The sequence below is a fragment of the Choloepus didactylus genome, chromosome 7 (assembly GCF_015220235.1).
Source record: "Choloepus didactylus isolate mChoDid1 chromosome 7, mChoDid1.pri, whole genome shotgun sequence".
Lineage (NCBI taxonomy): Eukaryota > Metazoa > Chordata > Mammalia > Pilosa > Megalonychidae > Choloepus > Choloepus didactylus.
This window is the reverse complement of record NC_051313.1, coordinates 77,277,714-77,302,556: the sequence shown is the minus strand read 5'-3', so window position 1 is coordinate 77,302,556 and position 24,843 is coordinate 77,277,714. Positions and strand designations below refer to the sequence as shown.

At 39.9% G+C, this 24,843-nt stretch overlaps 1 protein-coding gene across 2 annotated transcripts in view; it reads right to left on the bottom strand.

The window, feature by feature from the left end:
- The window catches only part of IMPG1 (interphotoreceptor matrix proteoglycan 1), a 145,021-nt gene that overhangs the window by 78,004 nt on the left and 42,174 nt on the right, over nt 1–24,843 (bottom strand). For both annotated transcript variants that reach the window (XM_037844082.1, XM_037844083.1), the window contains 4 exons: nt 24,025–24,177; nt 6,420–6,478; nt 2,761–2,781; nt 1,172–1,419 (listed from right to left, as the gene is read on the bottom strand). In XM_037844082.1, the coding sequence (XP_037700010.1) occupies nt 1,172–1,419; nt 2,761–2,781; nt 6,420–6,478; nt 24,025–24,177 (481 nt within the window). The remainder of the gene's footprint in view (nt 1–1,171; nt 1,420–2,760; nt 2,782–6,419; nt 6,479–24,024; nt 24,178–24,843) is intronic.

Sequence of the window (24,843 nt, the reverse complement as noted above, 5' to 3'; positions counted from 1 at the left end):
GATAACTGAGATCGATGCAAGAAGTACATTTTATATGGTGATGTGATAAGAATAGCCATAAAGGTGGAACTTCATGGTATTTGGTTTTATTCTACATAATTGGACCATGTAGGCAGGCTAATCAGATAGGCTAGTGGGAATGAAAACATGACTAAGCTGAGAGGAAAGAAATGGCCAGAATAAATACCAGAACCAGGACCATTTGCAGAACTGTTACATATACCTTCCAGCCTGATTATCAGAACACTCCAGAGGACTCAACAAAGGGTCAAACCCAGAGTATCAGATGGTCCCTGAGATGAGCCTTGTGTTGCCTAGGAGGTTCCCTTGCCCTGCATCTTGTTCCAAGGAAACTTTGTGAAGTTTTCCAGTAAGAGTTTATCGAAAACAGAGACAGAACTGGCAGAGAATGCCAGTTTTGTGCCATGTTGTGCTAAAAGGGCATTTCCAGTGTCCACTTATCACATTGGGAGAGCTGGGCTACTGAGGAGATAGAGGCTCCGGGGTGACTCTGGATACCTCGTAGGTCCTTCCAGTTATCCTCTGATATCTTGTTGGCCTCTTTAAATCCCTTCTCCTCTCCTCTTCCTGCTGCTCTCTGCCCAAAGTTGACTTATATGAACCATATCAATGGTTCTTTGCCCTCTGCCTTTGAGATGCTTAGATCACTGGGCAGCCCTTCAGACCTGGTAGTAATGGGACCTTGCTGCTTCTAGCCCCAGAGAACCACACTATTCCTTTGGGTATAGGGAAACCCTTTATGAATAGTTACTTTAGCAAACTCTCCTCAAATTATCCTAATTTGAGTGTGCCATATGTTTCCTGCTGGGGACTGACTGTATGAGTTGTCCAGGAGAACTGAACTGCCCACTGTGTTCTTTTCTCTGCCTGAGCTCCACTGCATGACCATGGTTGACAGGGACTGAACTGAAAACTTTGCTATTATCCCAGAGCTACTACAGTTGTGAAGCAGTCTTCACAGGCTCATCCAGTGAGGCACAGGCAGGACTGAGGAGAGAAGGAAATGGTACCAACAGATGGTGTGCTGGTCACAGTAATGACTGACTCTACAAGGTCCAAGTTAAAATGACAGTGATTATGAGGCATTCACCCTTCCTAGCCAATCTGGCAAAATGAGGTTAAACCCGGAAATGTAAAATCACCAACTGACCATCAGTGAACTGAATTGTCCCCACATCCAAAGATTGATCTTCCTTTAATGCTCTGCTGATCAGCCTTTTGAGGTCAACAGGTGTGAGATAGATTTCTGATTGCTTGTCCTCTTCCATGAGTCCATGAGGGATGCCTTCACTTTCAATTTTGTTGGAGTCCGAAGACAGGAGGTCACTTGCAGGGCTTTTTGCTTCTGCATTGTCTCTCTTAAAGATGGCCGCAAGTTGCACCTCTATGGAGCTTGAACTGTAGACAGGAGAGGACACATCCCACCCAAAGCCATTGTGACATGCCTTGCAAAGAAGTTCCCTATATTGCTACAAAGCCTCAGGGCAGCTTCAAACCTCTTTCCTGATGGGCTCTTAAAGAATATCCCACTTCAGAACTAATTTCAATGAGTTACAAATTAGAAATTTGAAATGTTTGAAAAGAAAAAAATGACATATATTTTAGTTCTGAAATAGAATGCAAATAGTATGGAGATTAAATCCAGCTTAAGGAGGGATTACTAATTGAATCAGGTGACCATGGATTTTTAGTTTAGGTCTTTATGAAAAAGTGTTTTTGATGGTCTTAAAAGTAAAGTCATGCAGTGCCAATCAGTAAGAAGGATAAATTGTTCTTCTAGAAGTAGGCTTCTTTAAGAAGGTCTATGAAATAGCAATATGTGGTATGGTAATGGGTCAATAGTATTTACACATTGTACCCAAATCAGAGCCTCATTTCCTAGGGCTATTTCTCTTCTACATTTTTTTTCCCCAAGAAGTTTTTTTTTTTTTTAATAAAAGAAAAACTCCAAATGAAATAGAACAATTTTTTTTCTCCTTGAGCTGCTTTTGAAATAATACCTTAGAAGGAAGGTGTGAGTATAGAGGAAGGAAAGTAATACACAATTAACTATATTTATTCATTCAATTCCTTTTTGCAAGTGAAAATGAAACAGGATTCTCAATAGCTCTTTCTTCTAAGATCAGCTTTTACCTTTCAGTTTGTGTCATAAATCCACATAGAAGGATGCAAAAGTGTTATAGAACTGATAATATGTATACCTGACATTTCTTTAGCTCGCACAATCAGTTGAGTCTACAGTGTATTATTTCACTTGTCAATTATAGGAAGCAAAGCTTAGCTCTTATTACTTATCTCTTCAAGGTATAGTGGATCTCCTCACAATTCAAACTGAACTTGGAATCATGGATGAAATTAGTTTGTCTATCTTATTCCAGACATAAGGTTGCACATATGTGTGTTCATTCAGACAAATTCTCATCACAAATGGCATTTAAGAAATAGTTGAAAGCATAATTGCATCATAGAGAAATTAGAACCTGAGTTACTCTTTGGCTGACCAAGTCACTTCTTACCAGACTACCTAACATAGTGACATAGCGATTTCGAGTAGAGAGTTTTTTTTCTCTACCAAGTAATTGATCACATTTTTATCCTCATTTAAATAAAAAAACCACTAAAAAGTCATTGGCTTATCCCATACATTAAACACATTTTTTTTCTGTACTAGGTCAGCATATAGAGTTGTGGAGGAAAATGTATTATGTATCTAAATATGAAAAAAAATGTCCAAATTACCCAGCTTTTTCTTTTGTTGGTCTTCATTTCATCAAACACAATGGGAACATGCAAGGGAGAAAGAATTATTATGAAACTTATTGAGGCATTCAATGAATCATGTCATATGTTAAATAATGCACACACTTTTGTTCCACACATTTTTCCCAGAGCTTTGAAGGAAGTACCATCAAAATCTGGACAGAAATTATGAGAACCATATGGATCTTAGTAAGTAAACATCATTACATGAAGTTTCTAATTAGAATCTGAGCCTTAATTCAAACATTATACGAACTTTAGGTTTTCTTCTTAACCCCCTTGATTTCCTCATATTCCTTCTAAAAGGGTCGCAAATTTGTCTAATAAATCTTACATTTTGGGTGGTGCTGGTGCCAAAAAGTTTTTCAGAAGTATTTTATAAATGGATTTCTTACACCCTGAGTGGCATTAAATGAGTGCTTTATTTTCGAAGGTGATTTGTACGTCTGAGGTGAACCCTGGATTGATTTTCAAGTTGCTGGCTTTAATTGGTAATACTTGAGGGTGTGGCCAATTCACCATGCAAGCATGGAAAGAAAAACAGCTACCATTTACTGAGTGAGGGGTCTGTTCCAGGCAGTTATGTACATTCTCATTTAGTCTTTTGACAACCCAATCCCCACTTGATAGATGAGGGACTAGACACGGAGAGGGAAAGTGTCAGCTGGAAAGCGGCAAGAGTCAGGATTCAAATCCTGGCTGCCTGACCTAAGCCTGGGATCATGCCTGAGAAAAGGTCATTTGGCCACCAACCTGACGAACACAATTTAGACTCCTCTGTGCACATAGTAGAGTTCAGTTCAGAAGCGACATTCAGTCTTCTTACTTTATATTTCCAACGAAGGTTGCCAATGAAGACTCTCTGCATATGATGGGATTTGTGTCACTGCTCTTTCTGCCTGGATTGTGAATTATCTAGCTTTCATCCTCTCGTGTAACATGACTGAAATGGACTCTTTCTGCTGCAACTTTCCTTCTATAGAGGCAAGGGAGGATCCATGACTCTCTAATGTAGGTTGCCCTGTGGGGAGGAATTCCTTTGGTAGTATCCCAACTTTTCCAGGGCCTAAAGCTTGCTTGTTTTCAGTAATAGTTTGTGACCCATGAAGCTCCAATGATAAGCTGGTTTTCTAGGTCAAGACCCCAATCATACCACAATGGTGCTAATTTTAAAAATTGCTTTATTAAGATATAATTGACATACAGCACACTGTACATATTTAAGGAATTTAATTCACTAAGTTTAACATATGTATACACTATACACCTGTGAAACCATCACTGCAATCAAGGGCATGAAGATATTCATGACTCGGGAAAATTTACTCACGCTCCTTTGTAACCCCTCCCTCATGTCCCCCCTCTACCTCACCCTTCCAAAGCAGCTACTCATATGCATTTTAGTTTTTCAGTGTTAGACCTGAGATTAGTTTGTATTTCTAGAAGCTTATATAAAATGGAGTCACAGTGCACTCCTTCCTTTCTGTCTGGCTTCTTTCATTCAACATAATTATTTTCAGATGTATCCATGTTGTATATTCCGATAGCTCATTCCTTTGCTGAGTAGTAGTCTACTGTAAGAAGATACTGCAATTTGTTTATCAATTGCCCTGTTAATAGACTTTTGGGTTGCTTCCAGTTCTTGACTATTACAAACAAAGCTGCTATGAACATTTGTGTACAAGTCTTCGAAGAAGTGTACCCTCCATCTAGATTTAATGACTGTCTAGAATTTGCTACATTTGCTGTAAGAGATAAAGCAAAATTTAAAGTGGAGCTTTTACTGCTCATCCTTTAACTGTGTTAATAATAAATGTCCTAACTAATTCCCAGCTGTGGTGAGAGACTCGAATGAAGTCACCAATATAAAAGTACTTGTTGCATTGTAAATCAGATTTTATATGAATGAGCTGAAAAAGGGATAGTACCAGGAAACTCAAAGGTTTAATATCTTCTGTGGGAGTCTGGCCCCACGAGAATGCCATTTCCTTTCTAATAAGTTTACTTTCAATATTCTGAGTATTTTTATTAGTGGTTAAAAGTTTGCCATAATCATAAACATATCTGTTTTAAATTTAGGGGCCAAAATATTTTCTGGTGACTGAGCCTTCATCATACAATGAAAATCATTGGGAAAATGTGATCAAATTTATATTATCTGTATCTTTGACAGAAATAAGAATGAATTCTTACAGAGATAAATACATGGGGAATATGCGGCTTCTAGAGATGTATCTGTGACATTTTTGTTTTTCAAGCTTCATCACCTAACATTTTGGCTTTCTTCTGAAATAGATGTTTTTTTTTATTATTAGTTTTTCATTTATTGAACAGAAGGGATAATAAACACTTGAACATTCACCGGGAGAACAGTTTCCATCATTTCCTTCAGATTTAAATTAAAAATTTGTTCTTTAACTGCAATGGTTTATCCCAAAGATTTTGTCACCTATGCAGAATAGTCTCCTATCAATTTATGTTTCTCTCTAATCTATCGGATTTCACATGGAATATTGCAGAGCAGCATCTTGAAATAAAGAAAAATGAGTCTGCTTTGGTAATATTAAGGGTTTCACTTTTCATAACTTTCACTTTTTAATATTTTCTTCTTCTGGAGTTATTCAAAATCAGTGGCCCTGATAGCTTAGAATGAAATAAATCGGGAGCGCTGTCTCCCTGTTCTTTATGAGCTTGTTGTGTCCTTGCTCTATGCACCTTGTTGTTTTAGGACAATAGATGGTGAAGGATCCAGAAAGATCTTCAGTTGAGGTTTGCTCTTGCTTCACAAATCTCCCTGGAGACCTGGATCCTCATTATGCTCACACCAGGGCTGATGTTTCCCTTGTGGTACATTTAAAAAAAAACAAAACAAAAAAACCACACGACCCCACCAGTGGACGTTTTGAATAATGACAACACAAGAGAAAAAGATATAAAAACACTTGTCCGAAATCACAAGACCGTATTAGAATGTTGAGATGCTAATGGATACAGGTCTGCTTGTGGAAAAGCTGGAGGAATATGACCAAACCCTGCTTGCTATTTTATTTCATTTCTTTTATTTAAATTTTTAAGTTAATAATTTGGGGGCAGTAATACCTTTTTTGGTTCAGACATCAAAATGATATTAAAGGTATGTTTTGGGACCACCAGGTCCTTGTCCGTTCCTCCCCTGCCCCTCTCCCTCAGGTAACCCTTTTTTATTAGTCCCACATGTTCTTCCTCTGGTAGCATGATTTGCATAAACGATGATGATATTTTGCATTCAGTAGGAAACCAGGCAATCAGACACCAAGGTAACTAATTGCTGCTTTTCTCATGTGGCTCTACTGGGGTGTTGTTTTTTACAGGTTCATTAATAACAACATTGCCAAAGGGTAACAGATGAGCTCTCTGCAGAGAGCAGTTTCTGACTCCCAGGAGAAAGGAATACGACTTCTGTGATACCCCTTAACAAATCACCTAGAGTCATGTTCTAATCAGACAATTCTCTACCTGGAATGTATTCAGTTTTCAGGATTTGGTAGAGCTAAACAACTGGGGGAAAAGGAACCTCATAATCCCCACGACACTGCTTTTAAAGGAGGATAGAAAGAAAGTAATTTAAAAATTGGGAAGAGTTTGATTCTCTTACTTACCTAAATCCTAATACATGAATTTCCTTGAATCCTGGAAGTTTCTTAAATACCTTTTGCATCTGCAGCAAGAAAGAAACGTATGAAATTTTCTATAGTTCTAGTGGGTTAGATCCTACCTAATGGAAAAAAACTAAATACTTTTGATGAGTTAGAGGAAAAAATGAAAGTGAAACAATCATTGAGGCCGAACACTTTGTTCTCAGTTATTTCTGAAACCTAGAGGAAAGTGTTTTACTAGTAAAACAAAACAAAACCATATTTGGGTAGTTCTGACCTACTTTAATGCTCACTTTACGTAACATATGAAATAACTTTAAGGTGGCACTTGGAGGAAACTTTTTTTAAGCTGAAAGATTTTCATTTATATACACAGAACAACTATAATATTTTCTGAATTGAATTGTAAAATTTGGAAAATATCTATAATGCTAAAGGGATTTTAAAGTGGAACTGGATAGTGTACCTAAATAAGATGGTAAATTAGATTTGCTGTTAGATTTATGCAATGTCACATAAATTTTCTTAATTAATTAGACCTTGTTAATGAGGTATGTTATTATATTTTACATTTGCTACTCCCAATTACTCTCCAACCAACCATGGTTTGGCTTCTGCCCCTGGATTCCCCCAGAAGGGTACTCTCTAGGTTGTCCTCTTTTGGCTTGGCTCTCCCTAAATCTAGCGTCATTTTCTGTTACCCCTTTGTGATGTCCCTGATCTTTCCTGGCTTTTCTTCCATCACTCTGACAACTCTGTTATTGTATTCCTGTCTTTACACACTACTTTAAATGTAAGCAGTTTACACATTTCCATCCTCAGCCTCCCCATCCCACTCATTCCCCCATTTACTGCATAAGCTCTACTGCAGGCTCTGCGCTAGGCCCTGGGGGAGCACTGCCATGGAGATAGTGTTGCCCCAGCCAGCTCACCTGTCCGAAGGCCAGGAGAAGAAAGACCAGGTGGAGGGGATAGTAGACTAGCAGTGAAGTTTGGGATGCAGAGAAGGATGACAAACAACGATGAAGGGCTGAATAGGCACTCTGCCCTGTCCTCCCTACCCTGTCCCTATCCCCCTTCTGTTCCTCTCTGGGGAATTTCATTTTTTTCCCCATGGCTTCAATGATCACCTGAGGTATAGCACTGGATTTGCATATAAATATCCCAACATTTGCCACTAACTACATATGCCCAAACCAAACTCATTCTCTTGTACCCCAATCTGCCTTTTCTCTTGGGCTCTCTGTCTCAGGCAGTGTCATGAACACCCATCATCTTGGATGCCAGTAATCTCAGCATCCCCTAGATACACATACAGTCCCGAACTCCTGTTGGCTTGAATTCCACAATGTCTCTTGTTCCCACCATGTTCTTCTTACTCCTGTGGCTGGCAACCCTCTCTATAGCTGCTGAAGTGGTTTTCTAGTTTGCATGGTGAGGAAGGGAAGATGTGTCTCTTTGACTATGGTCTTTTATCCAAGTCAACCCTTCCATATTGGTTGCTCTTCACTAAAATTCTTTTGATGGGCTACACTGCCTATTGAATAAGGTCTAATTCTTCAGAATGGCATTTAAGATCTTCCATAATCATCCTCCCCCAAAGTACCTTACCATTTGCACTTCCTGCCATCATTACACCTTGGCCAATAACCTATCCTCTAGTCACACTAAACTAAACCCGGCTCTCTCCAAATACAGCAGGCACTCGTATACCACTAGGCTTCTCTACATTCCTTTTCCTTAGCCTGAGATGCAACCTGACCCCCACTTTTGGCTCATTGACTTCCTACCCATCTTTCAAAGCCAGCTTAAACATCTTCTCTACTGAAAAGCATTTATAGATCCCCAAAGTCAAGGCTGAATTATTCTTCTCCCTACTACTCTAGAACATATTACACTATGCCCCATAAAACAATCTGTGAGGTGCATGTTAGTTTTCCTCACCAAGATTATGCTCCTGGGGCATAGGGACTGTGTCTTATTTATTCATCTTTATCTCCTTCCCTCCCAGTACCTAGCAGCATGTCATCCACTGTGCTGGTTTCAATGTGTTATGTCCCCCAAAATGACATGTTTTTTGATTCAGTCTTGTGGAGGAAGAAGTATTAGTGTTGGTTAGGTTGGAACCTATTGATTGAGTGTTTCCATGGAGCTGTGACTCAATCAACTTGGGCCAGACCTTTGACTGGATAATTTCCATGGACATGTGGCCCCACCCATCCAGGGTGGGTCTTGATTGATTTACTGGAGTACTGTAAAAGAGCCATCCAGGCCCAGATGCTTGCTGCAGCCTAGAGAGGAACATCCTGGGAGAAAGCCATTTTGAAAACAGAACTCTGGAGCAGATGCCAGCCATGTGCCTTCCCAGCTAACAGAGGTTTTCTGGATACCATTGGCCTTTCTCCAGTGAAGGTACCCAATTGTTGATGCCTTACCTTGGACACTTAATGGCCTTAAGACTGTAACTGTGTAACCAAATAAACCCCCTTTATAAAAGCCAGTCCATTTCTGGTATTTTGCATGATGGCAGCATTAGCAAACCAGAACATCCACAGAGGGGAGACTCAGCAAAGTTGTGCATCCTTTCATTTTCTAAACTCATCAACATGCCACACTGTGTTATTATCATAGCTGTAATTACTGCCGACTCCACATTTTCCATGCCAAGGAGTAGAGCAGTGATGCACAGATAAACCCCAAATCATTTATATTGGGCTTTGGAGTGCATCATGGATTTTTTTTCCAGCAAACTGATTTACCTTCTAAATTTTTTTGCGCTAATATTAAAAATAGTTTTTAGACTCTGAACATTACAGTTATAGTTATGTACTAGCTATAGTAAAGAGGATAGCTTAGATTTTAGATAATGAGATATCTAAGCAGACTTGAGTTTATATATTGGTTCTGCTACTTTCTAACAGCAAGACTCTGAGTTCATTCTTAACCTCTATGAATCTCAGTTTCCTTAGCCAAAATGGGATAACAATACCTATAGCATAACATTGCTGTAAGGAATAACTAACAAGTAAAAAGTGCCTGGCACACAGGCAGGCAGAGAGTTGGTGATATTGCATTATTACTCATTTGCTTATTCTTTATCTCTCCCACTGGATTACCAGCTCCTTGAGAACTCGATTGTCTCATTCTCCCAGTGACCCCACAACATGGAGTCAAGCAAGGGCAGAGCAAGCCTTCAGTCAATCTTTTTTAAGAGACCCAATGGTGGAAGCACAGGATACAGTTCTGGGTAGGGGTTAGAGGCCAGAAGCCTGGGTAATAAGTTTCTGCCCCCACTTCCCATGGGCTTAATGGAGAACTAAGAGTAGGTTCTGTCCCAGAGCTGGATTTTATTTTGGGGGCAGTCAAAAAAGTGCTGTGTATGTGCTTCAGGTTTGCTCTGGTCTCCTGACACAAACAGCTTTGGGGCCACAGGGCATTTATCATGCCCAGGGACTAAATACATATGTGTGAGCTGAGGTTTCTGGAGCAGGAAAATTCAGACCCTGAATTGTCCTTCTTTCATGTCCAGGATACTAGAGACACTATTATACATATGAAAACAATCAATCAGAGCAGAACTACCTGTGGTAGAAGACTGAGGGGGGTGGGGAGGGTGGGAAGGGAGCCCTCTCCTCCCTCCTCCCCTTTGGGAGTGCTCTGCTGCCCTGGTTTGGGCAGAGGGGATTTATCACTTGTGTCCCCACCCTCTTTGTGAACCTGTCTGTGATTAAGAATCAGCTTTGCTTAGGAGGGCGCAGAAGGCGTCCACGGAGGAGATGACAAAGGCCTTCCATTAATTCTGCTAAATAATCTCCTGGGGACCTTCCAATCATGGAGCACTAACCATTAAATTGCTAATTAATTGCCCAGTTAACCTTATTAATAATACTAACTGTACAAGGGATTCCCTGATTCCACTAGAATGTGTGTTAACTGCGCTATAAAAAGGCAGCTGTGTTGTGTTGAGTTCTCATGAATGTTTGCACAGGAGAAAGCATTCAGACAACTAAGCTATTCCTTTTGACATTTGTATTAAATTGTCCATTAGGTTTATTGTGGAAATCAAATGACTGCAAAGCACTGTCCATTAATTCCTGATAAGGTCCGAATGGCTTTGCTAATGCAGGTGTGAGGCTGTGGTAGGGCTGCCGGGGATATGAGGGCAGGCTTTGAGGGTGGGCATATTCTGGGAGATGGATGTGGACACAGGCTGCTGGGGAGTCTGTAAGGGGAAGAGGTGCTGTAGGCAGAGGGGTTCCTCCTTAGAGAAGCCAGTGACTGTGCAAATGGAACGAGCAGGACTGATGCGATGGGTCTGTGGAACCAGCCTGGGTAAGACGTACTCTTTGGCTAATGTTTTTCAGAGGCTAGAATGGCCGTGCTTATTTGATGATGATGCAAAAATCACGTCCCCATAAATATTTATTTGGGGAAAATAGGGAGTATAGTGGTTAAGAGCATGGATTCTGGGAGAGGAGCTAAGATGGTGGCATAGAGAGGAGTGGAAGCCAGTTACTCCCTCTGGAACAATTCATAAATGACAGAAAAATTAGTAAATAACCTGAAATAACTACCGGGAGACAAACATCACTGTCCACTCACCATACACCAACCTGAATTGGGAGCAATGCCTGAGATCACAGCATAAAATCTGTAAGTAAAAACTGCAGACCCGTGCCAAAAGCTGAGAGCCCCTCCCTCACAGAAGCCTCGCAGTGCTAGAGAGCAGCAGTCTCCAAACAAGCAAATATACCTCAGCCCAGCTCCAACTGGGGTTTTAATGTTAACTGCTCAATACAGACAGTGAATCCCCAACAAGTAGACAGAGGCTTTTGGTGATGACTGACCTCAGGAGAGTCAGGGGACATATCTGTCTCAGGATGGGGAGCCCAGAGGATTGGGTGCTATCTCTGGCTGATGGGTGAATGTGGGAGCTTTCTGTCCCTTTCTCTCTCTGTCAACCTGGGCAGCTCAGTGGAGAAAGCCTCAGCCGTTTTCAACTTGCAGTGCTTTGCAGTAAAGAAAGCCTCAGCCATTTAAAAATTGCAGCACTCTGACCCAGACAAGGGTGGAGACAGCAGAGTCAGAAAAACAAAGAATCTATTTATATGCAAATGACCTCCCTGTAGGGGACATAGCTTCCCAAGAGCAGGAGGAGGGGCCCAGCTCTACTACCTGCCTTCCATTCAGAACCAGACTCCAGAGCCTGGGGGAGGAGAGCCAAGGGCCACACTGCCCATACACCAGCCTGTGACAGGCTGACAGGCGCCACCTGCTGGGCAGAAAAGCACAGGGTGTGTCAATCCTCTAAGATACACCATCAGGGAAACTGGATACTGAATATTTCCTCCTTCTGTGGCCTGAGCTTGTTTTTGCCTGGGAAAACCTGACTGGGGTGGCCTAGGAGGTCAGATGCCTAGACAACAGAAAACTACAACCTACACTAAGAAAAACAAAGTTATGGCCCAGTCAAAGGAACAAACTTACACTTCAACTGAGATACAGGAATTGAAACAACTAATGCTAAAGCAATTCAAAAAGTTTAGAGAAGATATGGCAAAAGAGATAAAGGCTATAAAGAAAACACTGGGCATACATAAGGCAGAAATCAGAAGTTCAAAAAAACAACTGGCAGAATCTATGGAAATGAAAGGCACAACACAAGCGATGAAAGACACAATGGAAACATACAACAGCAGATCTCAAGAGGCAGAAGAAAACACTCAGGAACTGGAGAACAAAACACCTGAAAACCTACACACAAAAGATAAAATAGAGAAAAGAATGGAAAAATATGAGCAACATCTCTGGGAACCTAAGGTTGAAATGAAATGAAATACAAGAATGTACATATCATTGGTGTCCCAGAAGGAAAAGAGAAGGGAAAAGGGGTAGAAGCAATAATAGAGGAAATAATCAATGAAAATTTCCCATCTCTTATGAAAGACATAAAATTACAGATTCAAGAAGTGCAGCATACTCCAAACAGAATAGATCTGAATAGGCCTACGCCAAGACACTTAATAATCAGATTATCAAAAGTCAAAGACAAAGACAGAATCCTGAAAGCAGCAAGAGAAAAGCAATCCATCAGATAGAAAGGAAGGTTAATAAGACTATGTGTGGATCTCTCAGCAGAAACCATGGAGGCAAGAAGGTAGTGGTGTGATATATTTAAGATACTGAGAGAGAAAAACCGCCAACCAAGAATCCTATATCCAGAAAAACTGTCCTTCAAATATGAGGGAGAGCTCAAAATATTTTCTGACAGACAGTGAGAAACTTTGTGAACAAGACATCTGTCCTACAGGAAATACTAAAGGGAGCACTACGGAGTGATAGGAGAAGACAGGAGTGAGAGGTTTGGAACACAATTTTGGGAGATGGTAGCACAGCAATGTAAGTACACTGAACAAAGATAACTATGAATATGATTGAAAGAGGAAGGTTGGGAGCATGTGGGACAGCAGAAGAAAGGATGAAAGACAAAGACTGGGACTGTGTAACTCAGTGAAACCTAGAGGTTCAACAATTGTGATAAAATGTACAAATATGTTCTTTGATGAGGGAGAACAAGTGAATGTCGACCTTGCAAGGTGTTAAAAATGGGGAGGCACTGGGGGAGGGATGCAATCAATGTAAACTAGAGACTATAATTAACAGAATCATTGTATTAGGCTCCCTTTAATGTAACAAAGTCGATATACCAAGGTAAATGCAGATAAGAGGGGGGGATGGGGTGTGTGTGAGACATTTGACATTGGTGGTGTTGTCTGACTCTATTCTACTTTGATTTAAGGTTATCTTTCCTTTCGTTCCTTCCTAACTGTCATGTTTTTTTTTTCCTCTTTCTTTTTTCTTTTTCTTTTGCCTCCCTACCTTCCTTGACTCTTCCTCCTGCTTTGTGGAAGAAATGTAGATGCCCTTATATAGATAGTGGTGAGGGTGGTGAACACATAAGTATGTGTCTATACAGGGAACTATCGATTATTTACTCAGGAAGGAATGTATGGCATGTGAACAAAACCATCTTAAAAAAAAATGGGTTGATGACGAAACCTTGAGGGCAATAGGGCAATATACTGAGTGAAATAAGCCAGACACAGGGACAAATATTGCAGGGTCTCACCGATAGAAACTAATTCTAATATATAAACTTATAGACATGAAATATAAGTTACCAAGGTATAGAATGAGGCTAAAGAATGGGGAGCAGTTGCTTAGTATGAGCAGAATGTTCAACTAGGATGAACTTAAACGTTTGGAAATGAACAGAGGTGACGGTAGCACATTGTGAGAATAACTAACAGTGCTGAATGGTGCACTCAGAGTAAACTCAGAGTCATACATGTCACCAGGGTAAACTCAGAGTCATATATGTCACCAGAAGGAAAGTCGGAGGTCAAAAGATGGGAATGTATAAAACTGAATCCTATGGTGGGCAATGTCCATGATTAACTGTACAAATATTAGAAATCTCTTCCATGAACCGGAACAAATGTATGACAATATGACTAGAAGTTAATAATAGAGGGACATATAGGGAAAAAATATATACCTATTGCAAACTATATACTACAGTCAGTAGCATTTCAATGTTCTTTCATAAACAGTAACAAATATACTATACCAATACTACGAGTCAACAATGGAGGGGGTGGTGGTTAGGGATATGGGAGGATTTGAGTTTCCTTTTCTTTTTTCTTTTTCTTTTTGCTTCTTTTTTTTTTTTTTTTGCTTCTTTGTCTTTATTTCTTCTCTGGAGTAATGAAAATGTTCTAAAAATTGAACAAAAATTAATTGTGTTGATGGATGCACAGCTGTATGAGGGTACCGGGGGCAAATGATTGTACACTTTGGATCTTTGGATAATTGTGTGGTATGTGAACAAGCTCAATAAAAATTAAAAAAAAAAGGGCATGGGTTCTGGTGTAGGGCTGCCTGGGTTTGAATCTTGGCTCTGCCAGTGAATAGGTGAGCCATCTTTGGGCATGTTGATTAATTTCTTTGTCCTCAGTTTTCTCACTTGCAAAAAGGGGAGATAATAGCACTTAACTCATAGGATTGAGTGAAAAATTAAATGAGTTAATCCATATAAAGCCATGAGAACTGTGCTAGCTGTTACTATTTAAACACTGCATTTTAAACTTGGAAAGGGACCTTCGGGTCATCTTTGATTTTTAAGTGAGAAAACTAAGGCCAGGGAAAGTAAGTGATTCCCAAATTCTCATGGCTAATTCTTGGCAGAAACAGGACTAGTTTTCAGATGTTTAAAAGATCTAATTTATTTGTGTTATTCTAAATCAGGTTGTTTAGGTGCTAAGAAAATTATTAATGGGTCATTGCAGATAGTCTTTGGCCAATTATTCAATTTTGAAGACAGTCTAATGGACTATACTAAGGATTTGCTGAAAAGAATGTTTCAAAAACAAATGGAAAAGTTAAACTATTCTTTAATTCATGCAATCTAATAATCCATGTCTAAGTACTCTTGCTCATAAAGACTGATCTTTCCCTTTGAGGCATTTTAGAGGCAGAAATGATTCTTTACATTTTTTTTTTTTAATCTTCATTTTATTGAGATATATTCATATACCACGCAGTCATACAAAACAAATCGTACTTTCGATTGTTCACAGTACCATTACATAGTTGTACATTCATCACCCAAATCAATCCCTGACACCTTCATTAGCACACACACAAGAATACCAAGAATAATAATTAGAGTGAAAAAGAGCAATTGAAGTAAAAAAGAACACTGGGTACCTTTGTCTGTTTGTTTCCTTCCCCTATTTTTCTACTCATCCATCCATAAACTAGACAAAGTGGAGTGTGGTCATTATGGCTTTCCCAATCCCATTGTCACCCCTCATAAGCTACATTTTTATACAACTGTCTTCGAGATTCATGGGTTCTGGGTTGTAGTTTGATAGTTTCAGGTATCCACCACCAGCTACCCCAATTCTTTAGAACCTAAAAAGGGTTGTCTAAAGTGTGCGTAAGAGTGCCCACCAGAGTGACCTCTCGGCTCCTTTTGGATTCTCTCTGCCACTGAAGCTTATTTCATTTCCTTTCACATCCCCCTTTTGGTCAAGAAGATGTTTTCCGTCCCACGATGCCGGGTCTACATTCCTCCCCGGGAGTCATATTCCACGTTGCCAGGGAGATTCACTCCCCTGGGTGTCTGATCCCACGTAGGGGGGAGGGCAGTGATTTCACCTTTCAAGTTGGCTTAGCTAGAGAGACAGGGCCACATCTGAGCAACAAAGAGGCATTCGGGAGGAGGCTCTTAGGCACAACCATAGGGAGGCCTAGCCTCTCCTTTGCAGCAACCGTCTTCCCAATGGTAAAACCTGTGGTAGAGGGCTGAACCCATCAAACCACCAGTCCCCTATGTCTGTGGTCATGTTAGCAACCATGGAGGTGGGGTAGGCGAATACCCCTGCATTCTCCACAGGCTCCTCAAGGGGGCACTACATCTTTTTTTTTTTTTCCTTGTTTTTTTTTTTTTTTTTTTAACTTTCCCTTCTTTTTTTTAAATCAACTGTATGAAAAAAAAGTTAAAAAGAAAACAAACATACAATAAAAGAACATTTCAAAGAGACCATAACAAGGGAGTAAGAAAAAGACAACTAACCTAAGATAACTGCTTAACTTCCAACATGTTCCTACTTTACCCCAAGAAAGTTACCTAATATAGCAACATTTCTGTGAACTTGCTCCTACTATATCCATCAGAAATTCACAGACCATAGTCATTCCTGGGCATCCCCAGAACGTTAAATAGCTTATCTGTTCTTCTTGGATTATTGTTCCCCCTTCCTTAATTGCTCTCTATTGCTAGTTCCCCTACATTCTACATTATAAGCCATTTGTTTTACATTTTTCAAAGTTCACATTAGTGGTAGCATATAATATTTCTCTTTTTGTGCCTGGCTTATTTCGCTTAGCATTATGTCTTCAAGGTTCATCCATGTTGTCATATGTTTCACCAGATCGTTCCTTCTTACTGCTGCGTAGTATTCCATCGTGTGTATATACCACATTTTATTTATCCACTCATCTGTTGAAGGACATTTGGGTTGTTTCCATCTTTTGGCAATTGTGAATAATGCTGCTATGAACATTGGTGTGCAGATATCTGTTCGTGTCACTGCTTCCGATCTTCCGGGTATATACCGAGAAGTGCAATCGCTGGATCGAATGGTAACTCTATATCTAGTTTTCTAAGGAACTGCCAGACTGACTTCCAGAGTGGCTGAACCATTATACAGTCCCACCAACAGTGAATAAGAGTCCCAATTTCTCCACATCCCCTCCAGCATTTGTAGTTTCCTGTTTGTTTAATGGCAGCCATTCTAACCGGTGTTAGATGGTATCTCATTGTGGTCTTAATTTGCATCTCTCTAAGCTAGTGAAGCTGAACATTTTTTCATGTGTTTCTTGGCCATTTGTATTTCCTCTTCAGAGAACTGTCTTTTCATATCTTTTGCCCATTTTATAATTGGGCCGACTGTACTATTGTCAGTGAGTTGTAGGATTTCTTTATATACGCAAGATATCAGTCTTTTGTCAGATACATGGTTTCCAAAAATTTTTTCCCATTGAGTTGGCTGCCTCTTTACCTTTTTGAGAAATTCCTTTGAGGTGCAGAAACTTCTAAGCTTGAGGAGTTCCCATTTATCTATTTTCTCTTTTGTTGCTTGTGCTTTGGGTGTAAAGTCTAGGAAGTGTCCGCCTAATACAAGGTCTTGAAGATGTTTTCCTACATTATCTTCTAGGAGTTTTATGGTACTTTCTTTTATATTGAGATCTTTGGTCCATTTTGAGTTAATTTTTGTGTAGGGGGTGAGGTAGGGGTCCTCTTTCATTCTTTTGGATAAGGATATCCAACTCTCCCAGCCCCATTTGTTGAAAAGACCATTATGACTCAGTTCAGTGACTTTGGGGGCCTTATCAAAGATCAGTCGGCCATAGATCTGAGGGTCTATCTCCGAATTCTCAATTCGATTCCATTGATCTATATGTCTATCTTTGTGCCAGTACCATGCTGTTTTGGCAACTGTGGCCTTATAATAAGCTTCAAAGTCAGGGAGTGTAAGTCCTCCCACTTCGTTTTTCTTTTTTAGAGTGTCTTTAGCAATTCGAGGCATCTTCCCTTTCCAAATAAATTTGATAACTAGCTTTTCCAAGTCTGCAAAGTAGGTTGTTGGAATTTTGATTGGGATTGCATTGAATCTGTAGATGAGTTTGGGTAGAATTGACATCTTAATGACATTTAGTCTTCCTGTCCATGAACATGGAATATTTTTCCATCTTTTAAGGTCCCCTTCTATTTCTTTTAGTAGAGTTATGTAGTTTTCTTTGTATAGGTCTTTTACATCTTTGGTTAAGTTTATTCCTAGGTACTTGATTTTTTTATTTGCTATTGAAAATGGTATCTTTTTCTTGAGTGTCTCTTCAGTTTGTTCATTTCTAGCATATAGAAACATTACGGACTTATGTGCATTAACCTTGTATCCCGCTACTTTGCTAAATTTGTTTATTAGCTCTAGTAGCTGTATCGTCGATTTCTCAGGGTTTTCTAGATATAAGATCATATCATCTGCAAACAATGACAGTTTTACTTCTTCTTTTCCAATTTGGATGCCTTTTATTTCTTTGTCTTGCTGGATTGCCCTGGCTAGCACTTCCAGCACAATGTTGAATAACAGTGGTGACAGCGGGCATCCTTGTCTTCTTCCTGATCTTAGAGGGAAGGCTTTCAGTCTCTCACCATTGAGTACTATGCTGGCTGTGGGTTTTTCATATATGCTCTTTATCATGTTGAGGAAGTTTCCCTCAATTCCTACCTTTTGAAGTGTTTTTATCAAAAACGGATGTTGGATTTTGTCAAATGCTTTTTCAGCATCTATTTTGATGATCAATTGATTTTTCCCTTTTGACCTGTTAACGTGTTGTAATACATTGATTGATTTTCTTATGTTGAACCATCCTTGCATGCCTGGAATAAACCCCACTTGGTCATGGTGTATGATTTTTTTAATGTGTCTTTGGATTCGATTTGGAAGTATTTTGTTGAGGATTTTTGCATCTATATTCATTAGGGAGATTGGCCGGTAGTTTTCCTTTTTTGTAACATCTTTGCCTGGTTTTGGTATTAGATTGATGTTAGCTTCATAAAATGAGTTAGGTAGTGTTCCATTTTCTTCAATGTTTTGAAAGAGTTTGAGTAAGATTGGTGTCAGTTCTTTCTGGAAAGTTTGGTAGAATTCCCCTGTGAAGCCATCTGGCCCTGGGCATTTATTTGTGGGAAGATTTTTGATGACTGATTGGATCTCTTTGCTTGTGATGGGTTGGTTGAGGTCTTCTATTTCTTCTCTGGTCAGTCTAGGTTGTTCATATGTTTCCAGGAAATTGTCCATTTCCTCTACATTATCCAGTTTGTTGCCATACAGTTGTTCATAGTATCCTCTTATAATTTTTTTTAATTTCTTCAGGATCTGCAGTTATGTCACCTTTTTCATTCATTATTTTGTTTATATGGGTCTTCTCTCTTTTTGATTTTGTCAGTCTAGCTAGGGGCTTGTCAATCTTGTTGATCTTCTCAAAGAACCAACTTTTGGTGATATTTATCCTCTCTATTGTTTTTTTGTTCTCTATGTCATTTATTTCTGCTTTAATCCTTGTTATTTCTTTTCTTCTACTTGGTTTAGGATTGGTTTGCTGTTCATTTTCTAGCTTCTTCAGTTGATCCATTAGTTCTTTGATTTTGGCTCTTTCTTCCTTTTTAATATATGCGTTTAGTGCTATAAATTTCCCCCTTAGCACTGCTTTTGCTGCATCCCATAGGTTTTGGTATGTTGTGTTCTCATTTTCATTCGTCTCTATATATTTAGCAATTTCTCTTGCTATTTCTTCTTTAACCCACTGATTGTTTAGGAGTGTGTTGTTTAACCTCCAGGTATTTGTGAATTTTCTAAGTCTCTGATGGTTATTGATTTCTAATTGTATTCCATTGTGGTCAGAGAATGTGCTTTGAATAATTTCAATCTTTTTAAATTTATTGAGGCTTGTTTTATGTCCCAGCATATGATCTATTCTGGAGAAAGTTCCATGAGCACTAGAAAAGTATGTGTATCCTGGTGATTTGGGATGTAATGTCCTGTATATGTCTGTTAAATCTAATTCATTTATCAGATTGTTTAGGTTTTCAATTTCCTTATTGGTCTTCTGTCTGGTTGATCTATCTATAGGAGAGAGTGATGTGTTGAAGTCTTCCACAATTATTGTGGAAACATCAATTGCTTTCTTTAGTTTTGCCAGTGTTTCTCTCATGTATTTTGTGGCACCTTGATTGGGTGCATAGACATTTAAGATTGTTATTTCTTCTTGCTGAATTGCCCCTTTTATTAGTACGTAGTGGCCTTCTTTGTCTCTCAAAACATCCCTGCATTTGAAGTCTATTTTATCTGAGATTAATATTGCTACACCTGCTTTCTTTTGGCTGTAGCTTGCATGAAATATTTTTTTCCATCCTTTCACTATCAGTTTCTTTGTGTCCCTGTGTCTAAGATGAGTCTCTTGTATGCAACATATTGATGGTTCATTTTTTTTGATCCATTCTGCGAATCTATATCTTTTAATTGGGGAGTTTAATCCATTTACATTCAACATTATAACCGTGAAGGCATTTCTTGAATCAGCCATCTTATCCTTTGGTTTATGTTTGTCATAATTTTTCCCCTCTGTCTATTAATATCCTTTATTGTACCCATACCGAATCTCTTTATTACTGAACCTTTCTCCAAGTCTCTCTGTCCTTTCTTTGTTTCTCTGTCTGTAGGGCTCCCTTTAGTATCTCCAGTAGGGCAGGTCTCTTGTTAGCAAATTCTCTCAGCATTTGTTTGTCTGTGAAAAATTTAAGCTCTCCCTCAAATTTGAAGGAGAGCTTTGCTGGATAAAGTATTCTTGGCTGGAAATTTTTCTCACTCAGAATTTTAAATATATCGTGCCACTTCCTTCTCACCTCCATGGTGGCTGCTGAGTAGTCACTACTTAGTCTTATGCTGTTTCCTTTGTATGTGGTGAATTGCTTTTCTCTTGCTGCTTTCAGAACTTGCTCCTTCTTTTCTGTGTTTGATAGTGTGATCAGTATATGTCTCGGAGTGGGTTTATTTGGATTTATTCTATTTGGAGTTCGCTGAGCATTTATGATTTGTGTATTTATGTTGTTTAGAAGATTTGAGAAGTTTTCCCCAACAATTTCTTTGAATACTCTTCCTAGACCTTTACCCTTTTCTTCCCCTTCTGGGACACCAATGAGTCTTATATTTCGACGTTTCATATTATCTATCATATCCCTGAGGTCCATTTCGATTTTTTCAATTTTTTTCCCCATTCTTTCTTTTATGTTTTCATTTTCCATTCTGTCATCTTTGAGGTCACTGATTCGTTGTTCAGCTTCCTTTAGTCTTGTACTATGAGTGTCCAGAATCTTTTTAATTTGGTCAACAGTTTCTTTAATTTCCATAAGATCATCCATTTTTTTATTTAGTCTTGCAATGTCTTCTTTATGCTCTTCTAGGGTCTTCTTGATTTCCTTTATCTCCTGTACTATGGTCTCATTGTTCATCTTTAGTTCTTTGAGTAGCTGCTCTAGGTGCTGTGTCTCTTCTGGTCTTTTGGTTTGGGTGCTTGGGCTTGGGTTATCCATATCGTCTGGTTTTTTCATATGCTTTATAATTTTCTGTTGTTTTTGGCCTCGTGGCATTTGCTGAACTTGATAGGGTTCTTTTAGGATTTGTAGACCAATTGAAGTCCTTATCTCTAATTTATCAGATCTACAGCTTCGTGGAGTACATTTTCTCTAACTAACCAGCAGGTGGCGTCCACGAGCCACTTGTTCTCCACAAGCCAGTTCTCCCCTGCTTAGCCTTTTTGGTGAGTGGGGGAGTGAGTCTTGTGGGGTCCAATTGGTGTACCAAGCTTGCGTGTGTAGTTGGTGTTGCCTGCCCTGTATATGGGGCATGTTTCTGGGCAGTCAGGGAGGGGGGGGTGGCTCTAACAATCAAATCTCCCTGGTGATCCTAGAGTTTTAAAGCTGCTGCAATAGTCTAATCCTTCAGTTCAGTCCTGCCACAGTTTGTCTCTGCCACTGACCCACAAGTCCTTGGTATTGGCGTATGGCTCCTGAGACTTGCAAGTGGGCCCCTCTTCCAGGCCGTGCACCCCGGGTCCTCTGTTGAGGGATGACTGTGCTATGTCACAGGTGAGTGCCATCCCCCCAGGGCAGTTCTGGGCTGGTGGGCTGTGTAGGGAGGCTCCCAGTCTGCTCAAATGATGGCTGAATGGGGCTTTGTTAATTCACACTGCTCTACCTTCCCAACTCTGGGACTATCAGCTAAGGTTGCAGGGAAGGCTAATGTCCACACCCAGTTTTGTGGTGTGTGCCTGTTATTTGAAGCACTTCCGTCACACTGGGTTGTCTGGGGCAGCTCTGGGCTATGGGGCTGGCGATGGGCAGGAGTGTTTCCTGTCCACCAGGATGATGGCTGTGGGCGGACACCCCCCTTTTCTTGGGAAGTTGTGGTGTTTAGTGAATTTTCTCAGCCACTGGATTATTGCGTTTTGTCTCAGAGCTCTCCTAGTTCTGCTCTTGACTTGACCTGCCCAAATAGTAAGTCTTTGAAGCTTTCTGTATTGGGCTTCTTAGAGTAATTGTTTTAGAAAAAGAAAAAAGGATTAAAAAAAAAAAAAACAAAAAAAAAAACGGGCCCTCCTCGGAGATCTAATGGGTTATTGAAATGCTAAGAGACAAAGCAACCAGGGCCATTAAGGAAAGGTCCACAGGGCAGAGAGATCAGCTTTTCTTTGGGATTTGCATATGCGCCTCAGGGCCCTTCCCCTTTCTATGTTCACCAGAACTCCAAAAATCCTCCGCTTTTATTTTGGAGTTTTTCGTGTTGTTTTTTTTCTATGCCTGTCTCCTCTCTGCTGGGCTGGCTGCTCTCAGATTCTCTGGTGTCTGGTCTCAGTCTATCTATGTTTGGAGTCTGTATCAGTAGAATGAGTTTCCGATAAGAGCAGCCACTGCAGTTCTCCCTTCTCTTTCCTGGAGCTGACAGCCCCTCCTCCCCCGGGACTGAGCCTGGCAGGGAGGGGCGCGGGTCCCCTGGCCACAAAACTTACAGATTTCGCTGATCTCAGCAGTTCCACGTTTTCATGAGTGTTGTATGACGTATGCCCAAAGTCAGATTGCTCTGTGGTGTCCAGTCCACGCAGTTCCTGGCTTTCTACCTACTTTCCTGGAGGAGTAACTAAAACATACAGCTCACCAGTCTGCCATCTTGCCCCGCCTCCGATTCTTTACATTTTATTGACTGAATGCTGATGCAGGTAGAGGTTGGAAGTTAAGAATGTTTCATTCATCTACACTCCAGCTGACAAGAGGTAAGCAATGAATTATCCAAATACACAAAGTAGGGCTTGGTTTCTTCTTTGGTGATGCTAAAACACAGTACATCCAGGCTTTCTATAAAGGTAGTTCATGGTTACACAATCGCATGGATGCTTCTATTTTCAGTTCTCATTGCTACAAACAATTTCTGAGTAGTTAACTGCATCCCAAATTCTGTGCCAGGAGGTAAAGCTGTGACTACGAAAAAAACAGTGTCTGCTCTCAAGGAGTAGCTCATAGTCTGGTGGTGGAGGGCTGAAGACAGAAACGGCCATAGACATGTAAACATGCAATGTCAAGACAGTGTGTTGTGACAGCAGTGATAAGAATGGGTAGTGGTAGCTTTTCATGACAAAGAATCTAAAATGAGACTCTGGGAAGGGCATTCCAGACAGAGGAGGCAGCACATGTGAAGGCTAAAGACGAGGAAGGATGTGCAGTTTGTATTTCTGGAAAGTAGAGTGCCAAGGAGGGTGATGGGAAGGAGCTGGTGGGAAGTGAGGCTGGAAAGGAAGGCAGGGGTCTTATCATGACACATTTTAGATGTCACGCTTAGCACAGCCATTTGGAGTTTATCTTGTAGGGAATAAAGAATCTTTTAATTTAATCAGGGATTGGCAGATATGATGATGGTCAAAGATAGAAAAGTCACCTTGGGAAAGCTCCCTGGTTTAGTTATTGATGACATGGACAATATAAATGCTTTCTACTATCACCCATGAAAAATATGACATCTTTAAATTGCATCAAGTTACAAAAATGGAAACATTAGGTAAAGACAAAGTATTATGAATTTTAAAAATTGATATTTCAAGCCTGTAAGTTCCCTGGTTTGTGCCTACATGATCATTTTAGACATATAGATTATCTGCTTTGTGACTTTCAGTTAGATGAGACTTAAAAACTTATTGATATTTAAAAAATCTAAATATAAGTGACTTTTAAGAATGGAAAAGCTGTGAAGACTTTCCTGGAAATTCTTATGTCTAATATTTTTGAGCCTATTGTAGTTTTTTTTTTAATGGTTAAAAATGAATGCCTGGTCACAAGAAGTTGGAGCCATCTGCCCAAGTGGTTTACGTCCTGTTGGTTTCAGATTCTGAGTCATGACTCAGGATATGGTTTGTGTGGGGTGGGTCTACTCACCTGAAGTTGAGACTTTTCTGCCAGGTCCTGATAGTAAGGGGACTTGGGGTCAGTGAGTTCTGCCTTGAACTTCTGGTTTGCCAGAGTGATGCTGAGCTCCACCTTCTGCTCCAGCGTACCCTCAGACACATTAGTGAATTCTGTTTCTCTTTCCTGAGTTAAGAATTAAGAAAACAAAGGGACGTCTATTAATATAAACCACAAGCAAATGGTTATGTCATGTAATATTTATTGGTATTGCCTCAAGAAGGCCGAAGTGCTTTTAGAATAAAAATCCTATTGACTTAGATGTGAGATCTAATTTCACTGCGAGACAAAGTACCAAAGCTTACAATGAGTTAACTATTTAGACTCCTTGAGAACACTGTCATTTTACGACTGTGTGCTCTTCATGAAAGCATGCACACATATACTGCTGGTACATCACTAGGATTGAACATCCTTGTGTGACTTTATGAATAGCTTTTTTTTGAGGACTGCATTAGGTAAAATAACATGCAGAAGCTGAGATATTATTTAACTAATCCTTTTAGAGAAGAGCCTAGACTGGTTTAATATCATTTGTGCTTAGACTTCACATAGAAACTAGTTAGAAAGCACTGTCAAGTCAAGAGAGGGTTAGAAATTTCTCTCAGAAGGAACGGCATATTTGGGACCCCTTTGGAAGCATGTTCCAGAGTGGCTAAGAGTAGAATTGTTCCTAGGATCTGCATTTGGTCTTTGATCAAAAAGGGCCATGGGCTAGCCATCCCTGTGCCATCCAGCATTCTAGGGCACATGGCAAGCTTGGAGCTGGGTTTCAAACTTGGGGTTTGATGG